At 39.8% G+C, this 8029-nt stretch overlaps 2 protein-coding genes across 2 annotated transcripts in view; one reads left to right on the top strand and one right to left on the bottom strand.

The window, feature by feature from the left end:
* Positions 1–456: 456 nt before the first annotated feature.
* Positions 457–5469, bottom strand: LOC121512237 (protein ANKUB1-like). The gene is made up of 6 exons (XM_041791407.1): positions 5380–5469; positions 4886–5029; positions 2397–2613; positions 2019–2133; positions 1037–1939; positions 457–535 (listed from the first exon to the last, which is right to left on the bottom strand). The coding sequence occupies exons 1-6, from the start codon at positions 5467–5469 to the stop codon at positions 457–459; spliced, it is 1548 nt and encodes a 515-aa protein (XP_041647341.1).
* Positions 5470–7642: 2173 nt separating this feature from the next.
* Positions 7643–8029, top strand: part of rnf13 (ring finger protein 13) — a 71280-nt gene continuing 70893 nt past the window's right edge. Inside the window, exon 1 of the mRNA XM_041791442.1 lies at positions 7643–7860. The gene's annotated coding sequence lies outside the window, so the exon portion shown is untranslated. The remainder of the gene's footprint in view (positions 7861–8029) is intronic.

Raw genomic sequence — 8029 nt, 5'->3', positions numbered from 1 at the left:
ATCATATTATCCTAGATGTTTTCCTGTATTCATCATATATTTATGATCATGTTGATGAATTTAAAAGTGTCATATTTAATCTAAAAGATTATTATACAAATACAAAAGACACAAAGGCAAACATGACTCTTTTTCGGAGAAATATATTATCAATGAACAGCAAAAAAATCAGCTATGAATCAATTATGAAAAAAAAAAACAGATTTAGGTCACTTTTAACTGCAGCATGAATATAGCCTAACTTAGGCACCCCAGAATTTTGGCTTGCATGACATTACTCATGGTTGTGTTCCTGAACATGTGTAGGATTCCTTAATTTAGAAGTTAAGATGTCTTTCCACATGCTAAGTGTAACATAAATTTCTCAGTCACTACTGCGAAGGATCCTTCATTGTCAGTGTTGTAGTCATCCAAACAGAGATCTGGATTTGTCTGTAGCACAAATATCCATAAGTATCAGGCCATGTGTGCGCGTTTCTTGATCAGGGTCTGTGCTATTTTCAGCTGCTTCAACCAAGGCTTCTCTGTGAAGGCACTACAAGACAAAAAAAAGCAATGGACAATATAAACGGCTTGTTTAACATCTAATTGTGACACAATACATAGTTTACTGTTTAAAACAGGAATTTTTCCAAATAAAAAAAGCTGCCAATTTTATGCATTTTATCATCTTGCATTCAACCATCTTACCAACATCCTGTTGATCTCTAAAGCCAAAGAAATTTTAAATTATGCCACAAAGTTATTGAGATACTCCAAAGCAAACAATTTAATGAAAAGTTTCTCCTGTAATGCAGGGGTCACCCTTAATGAAGAAGCCCCTCATTGATTACTACATATAAAAGCATTAATATAGATAATATCTAAGGCTGATTTTCATTTAGAAATAGGCAGAAGTAAGAATTATAAATGGGTTGTGTGAATAATATGGCAAAATTTAAATAGAAATTGTACCACGGATTTACAAATACAATTTGCCATTAAAAACATTTGAAACATGATTGATCTTCAAATGTTGTGCTCAAAGTGTGGAGACCTTGCTGTGATGAAGCAGTGTATTGCATTTTCTCTTGGTGTTCGACCACAGTGTGAAGGAAAGGACTCCAGAGACGCTGTCAGAAAATGGGAAGGTTTTGGCGAAGCACCATCAAACAGCGGCATGGTAATACTTTTTTGGGTGACAGGTGGGAGTAAAAACCTGCTCCTGCATGAAATGCTGTCTTCATCTCCGACTTTCTCCAATAGGCCACCCTTCCCTTTCTTTAAATCATGTTGCATCTCTTTATGCATGTCTTCAGATTTAGGGTTCACTGAAAGCAGGCTGGAGAGTCGGGGTGGTGTCCTTTTGGAAATAATGTGCAGGGGTAAGGGCTGCAACTCTTTTGCCTTGATTCCTCTACTTTGCTTTGTCACAGATTTCCTGCATTTGGAGGACATAATTGGTTGGTTGAAGCCATCTACCAGCAACTTATTCCCCATCCTTGCTTTGAAAGCCACACTGATGTGTTGGCATCTATTAGAGGCTGCTCTTTTTTGCCCCAAACTTGCCCAGCGTTTCATTTGGAGGTAGATACGCATTGGCAGGGACATGCCTGGAAGGGATACTACAGAGAACAGCTTGCTGGCTAAGTATCGCACACAATCTGTGTGACCCTGCTGTAGAGCAACTTTTAAAAGGTCACGCCCTTCAGGGTCTCGACAAGCCAAGGTCAGGGGGTTTCTGCTGATGAAGAGTTTAAGGACGAGAAGCTGGTTTCTCTCAGCAGCCATGTGGATAGGACACTTTCTGGTGTCTCTGTGGGCAGTTTGATGGCACCACAGGCGGTAAGGATGGACCCCCACTGGTTCATCACCGTGAACTCCACTCTCCAGCAGCCAGCCAGTCAGATCCAGATGGCCAAGACAGGCAGCAATGTAAAGGGCAACCTGTAGCTGGAACCTGGAAAGCAAAGAAAAATCCTCATGGGTTAGCTGCATAGCACCAGCTCTGTCTTTTATTCATGAAGGATATTTCTGACCTCATCACTGGCTTGTTGTCTGATAGGTGGCTCTGGACTTTTGGTCTATGACCCAGGAGGCAGCCCCTCAAGAATTCCACCCACCCATCCCATGTGTCCAAACGGAGTATAGACCCTTTGTTTAAGAAATAATAGATTTGAAAAAGATATATAAATAATACAATTTCTGTTTGTTTCTTGTGCAAATGAAATATGTCAACCATTGAGGGAAAAAAGGGAAAAATATAGAGCAGTGGCAGGTCAATGGAGCTAAGTAAATCTTTATTTATCATATATACTGTCTAATATATTGCCCAGTCCTTTAAAAGGCTATTAAAGTACTCACAAATATAAAGTTTTACATATTACATAACAGTTTCAAAAGAGAGAAGTCCGTACCTACTTCAATGCCATAGTCTCTCAGCTGGTTGCAGTCATAGAGCTGCACATTGGCAGCTGTGCTCAGTCTGAAGACGCTGACAGGGAGACCACTTTGCATGGATAAAACAGTCTTCAATCTACCAACAGACATTTGAAGAAGAGCCTCGCTTCCCATAATTGGTAAGGTTTCTCCTGACACAGCATTGAACACATGCATCGCAGGCCTTTGTTCACTCTGAAAAAAAATATATAATTACATGGATTTGCAGTGAAAGAGAAAACTCTTTTCAGTATTTTTGCACATGTAGAGTGCTTATAAAAAGTATTAACCCTTTAGATGTTTTATCCTTTCAGTGATTCTATAAATCAGTCATGGTCAATATAATTTGACTTTTCTGACCAAACATTATACCAAAAAACTATTTAATGTCAAAGTGAACACAGATTTCAACAAAGTAATGTCAACTGAAGCAATTCTGAATGTAAAATAAGTGATTCCATCTGCTTTAAAGTGACTGACTTATTTCAACAGAGGTCCAGCCAATTGGTACTATTAGTCTCACAATTAGTGAAATGGGGATCACATGAGTGCAGTGGTTGTGTCTCAAGTGATTATAGTATAAAGACACCTGTGTCTGGAAGGTCCACTCACTGATTAATCAGTATTTCTGGCTACCATTACATCTTGAAAACAAAAGAACGCTCCTGGCAACTCAGAAAAAGTTATTGAAAAAGTATATGTCAGGGGATGATACATAAAAAAAATCCCACAGAGTTCAGTTACAGCCATTATGAAGAAATGGAAGGAATATGGTGCATACATCTGCCTCAATCAGGCCGTCTTCAAAAAACCGAGTGACCGTGCTGGGAGACTAGTGAGAGAGGCCACCAAGACACCTTTGACTACTCTGAAGGAGTTACAAGCTTCAGCAGCTGAGATTGAGAGACTGCACACCTCAACTGTGAGAGCGGCAAAGAGAACGCCAATGTTGAAAAAAAAAAAAAACTCATATTAGATCTCAACTAGAGTTTGCCAAAAAACAGCAGAGGGAGACTCCATGACCAAGTTGAAGAAAGTAATTTTGTCTGATGAGACCAAAATTGTGCTTTTGGCCATCAGACAAATGGCAGCTGGCCTTTGAAGGCTTGTAAAGTTAGAGGATGAAATGAATGTGGCAAAATATATATGAAAAATCCTGGAGGACAATCTTATTCAGTCTGCAAGAGAACTATGGCTTGGGATAAGATTTATTTCCAGCAAGACGATGATCTGAAGCCTACAGCGAACGCTACACAGAAATGGTTTAAAGACAATAAGGCTGATGTTCTGGAGTGGCTGAGTCAAGGCCCAGGCCTCAGTCCAAGAGGAAATTTGGGCTGGACTTGAAAAGGGCTGTTCACACCCAATTGCTGTGCAAACTGACAGAGCTTGAGCAGTTTTGCAAAAAAGAATGGAGTAAAATTGCAGCGTCCAGATGTGCACGCCTTAGTGAGACTTATCCACACAGACTCAGTACCGTGATTGCAGCCAAAGTTGCATCTACTAAATAATGACTTGAAAGGATGAGTATATATGCAGTCCCTTATTTTACTTTACATATTTTTATTTAAGTGACATTACTTTGTAGAAATATGTTTTCACTTTGACATTAAAGAGTTTTTATTTTTTTATTTTTTAAGTTTAATTATATTGACCATGTAAAGTAAAGATTCACCTGCAAAAGAATTTTTACCAAATATATCAATATAAGGACCATTTGTCATTCATTAAAACAAGGGAAAAATCATCAAACAAAAGAAGTAAAATGTCAGAGCACAGTGACGCAGACAAAACATTTAAAATTCTAGTGGGTGAAACTGGATTTAAACACTGAAAGGTCTGCAGAAAGGAACTACTTTTATGAGGGGATGTTAGACAAAAGCTGAAAAGGGACACACGCAAACATTCTTTTTTTCCTGTCAACTTTTACAAACAGTTACCACGGTAACGACCCCAGTATGCATCCCAAAACACAAAACTGAATAATGGGGACAAACTAATGATCTCAGACAGACGATCATAAACTCATTTGCCTCCAAGCTGACACTTATGGTACACTGGAACATCCTGTTCCCTGTTGATGCACCTGCGTCTGCTACAAAATTCACTCAGTATTTGGATGAAAAATAATTCCAAGTAGTGAACAATAATGCAATATGTTACTAATTTTAGAAACACCAAAATAAAAGAAAGCATCTTTTGGGGGGTTTAACACAGGGATTGTTTGAGGGAAAACACTCCAGCTGCCTCACATGTAAGCCCAGAAAAAGCTCCTTTGACAACAAGAATAAACTGTATTAAAGTGCTGATGAAGACACAAAATACTCCATTTACTATCAGTTCAGTCAAGCATTCTCTTTAAAAGACCTATTCTCTCCAGAATCCTCTCCTCATGAACATTACTGTAAGCTGAGTGCATTTAAAGCAAATCCCTCAAAACCTCCCAAACCCTTCAATTTTTTCATACCTTTATCAGACATCGGAGGGCGCTGCCACTCCTGATGCCCACGTCACACAGTGCCCAGGTGTCCTGCAGTGCTGCCCCACCATAGCTCAGTTCCAGATATTGATGGACCTGTTTGTCATCTGAGAAGTGCACCAGGAAATGTTCCTGCAGAGAGGAACAGAGTGAAAGTACAGGGTAAGAAAATGAGCACCTATCTGACCAGATGCTGCTCAGAGCCAACAGCTGCATTTACTGTTCTATGTGAGCTGAATGAAAGTTTTTAGACCCACTGACTTGTGTGGGTTTTAATCAACTGCATTCACAAAAACATGTCAAATTGCACAGTGCCACTATTTTGCCATCACAAACATGAAAAATCTGTTTTTAAAAACACTCTCTTCTCCCTTTACAAATACATCTAAATCCTCAAGTACCAAAATACTGTCCAAACCTCTCAAGAAATACAGATTATTTGGCAATGATTGTCCTTATTCATAAACACTGCTTTTAATTACCTTAATCATATGCTTCATGGCCCCAACAGTCTGATCTGCAGGGACATCAAAAGGCTCACAGTAGCCCTCAAAGCAGATGAAGACCCTCATGGTCAGGACATCTGTCCTCCGTCAGCTCAGCTCCTCTGTGGTACTCTGGCCAACTGAGGACTGAATGTGGTGGGATTGTCCAGAGGAAAGTGGGGAGGGGTGATGAGTTTGACAGGGAGGGTTGAGAAAGGCCCATTACTCTGCACAAATGGATGGAAAGTCCACAAGCTTTATTTTAGATCTACATTGTTGAAAAGTTGTTCTCTAAGCCTTTGCCCCCAATTCAATTTCTGCAGTGTTAGATTAATCTTGATCTTTCTTTTGGAAAGTGCAATTTAAAAAAGCTCAGAGCAATTCCTGTACCGATTATACAACATTGTTCAAGAGTAGTTAGCTGATATTGTTTTCTTGCCCTTTTTATTGAATTTCCCTGCGGGGATACAGTAAATAGAGTTATTGTATTGAATTGTATTAAAAATCCATTAAAAGAATGTTCTAAAAAATGCAATTTCATTCACATGGGTATTTGTTTAAATGCGTTCAATAATCAAGACTTATACACCATATGGACAAAAGTATCTGGCCACCTGACCATTATACCAACAGGGACTGTAATTTTGAATGTTTTTGTAGGAATTTGTGCCTATTCATTCTGCAGAGCTTTTATAAGGTGAGGCCTGCCCTGGAGAAGGCCTGGCTCGCAATATCATTTCCAATTCATCCAGTCAAGTTCTTTAACAGCAATATCATCAAACCATGTCTTTATAGTCCTTGCTTTGTGCACTGTTGGAATAGAAAAGGGCATTCCCCAAACTGTTGCCACAAAACTGGAAGCATAGCATTGTCCATAATGTCTTGGTATGATGAAGCATTAAAATTGCCCTTCACCGGAGAAAGGGGGCCTAATCCAAACCCTGAAATAACAGCCCAATACATTATCCCCCTTCACAGATAAACTTCACAGTTGGCACAATGCAGTCAGGCAGGCTCTCAGCATCTTCCAAACCCAGGCTTGCTCATCTGACTGCAAAACAAAGAGGAGCGATTCACTCCGTACAACACATTTCCACTGCTCCACAGTCCAGTGTCGGTGTGCTTTACACCACTCCATCTGACACTTGGCACTGGATTTGGTGATGTGAGGCTTGCATGCAACTGCAGGCCATAGAAACCCATTGTATTTTGCTCCCGCCACACAGTTTTTGTGCATTAATGCAGGTGGAAGTTTGGAACTCTTCAGCAATTGAGTTTGAAATTTCATGGTCAGCCTTATTGCAACGGTGGCATCCATCATAGTACCACGCTTGAAGTCACTGAGCTCTTCAGACAGACCCATTTTGTATCACAAATGTTTGCAAATGGAGACTGTAATGCACTTTATTCTATGCAAATGTGGCGATAGGTGTGATTAAAAATAATAAAATTAAATGATTAACAGGCGTGGTCAAATACTTTTGTCCATATAGTGTGTAACTCATAGGGTGTATCGAAAAATCAGAGCACAAAATTACATGTGACTATAGTACAGTTAATGGCTAATAAACCATGTCTCATTAACAGCTTTTACAGACATGATAAGATGTGTTGCACGTGACCATTGGTGGTTAGAGTTTAGTGTAGTCACGTTTCTATTACTTGTCTATTGTTGTACATCAACAACACACCTGACTGCATGACCTGAGCTCAAAGTTCAGATGTTTCTGTATGCTTATGGGTATGACTGTCGTTTGAAGGAAATAAGCAGCAATAAAGGAGGAGTGTGCTCGTTTGATGTAGGCTAATTACATCCTGTTTTTCTTTTTTCAAAGTCTCGTCCTATGCAATGCTGTTTTATCGACATAAAGTCACTATATGCAACTATTCACACGTAGCACCGAAAAGAAAATGCACCTAATTTACTATAGAGGGTGCTATTGATTAATAAGTGTTAAATCATGTCATTCTGAGAGATCGAATAGGAACATTTATGCTCATAGAAGAACTTGTGCTCTTTCACCTAATATCATATTTTGGATACTCCATTCTCCTCCCAGACGGTCCCATAATACACAAACACATCTGAAATTTAACTCGACATGTCTTCCTACGACTCGGTTCAGGTACTACACTGCGACTGTAAAAAGCAGTGGGAGTTCCATCACGTGGATATGTTTACGTCTGGAGTCATTTCCGGAGCACAGTGATTGACATCTGTATCATCCAATCAGAGGCTGAACGTGGAGAGCTGCATGTGGCGGAAGTTTGCGTTCTCACATGAAAGAAGAAGCTAGCGAAGCGGATTAAACTGTAACGTTTATGTTCATACGCTGGGACCTACCGTTCAAATGGGATGAGTTGTATCGCTAATTGTCGTTTGTTGCACATGTTCGTTGCCACGGCGCATAGTAGAGAAGAGCAATGCCCCTGCCAGCAGCTAAATTGGACCAGATAAACCTCAAGGCAGAAATAAAGGTAAACACCCACGACGAGCCAGCTAGCTACCTATCTTAGCATCTTGCTAACGCGGGTACAGAACGATCTGTTTTTGTAGCTAGGGTGCACACCTTTTAGGGTGTCAACACTACAACAGTGATGTGTTTATGTTTATGATAATACCCTCGATGTGTGTAGCTGGCTGAAA

This window comes from Cheilinus undulatus, linkage group 7 (assembly GCF_018320785.1).
Source record: "Cheilinus undulatus linkage group 7, ASM1832078v1, whole genome shotgun sequence".
Taxonomy (NCBI): Eukaryota; Metazoa; Chordata; class Actinopteri; order Labriformes; family Labridae; genus Cheilinus; species Cheilinus undulatus.
This window is presented reverse-complemented; position numbering and strand designations above follow the sequence as displayed.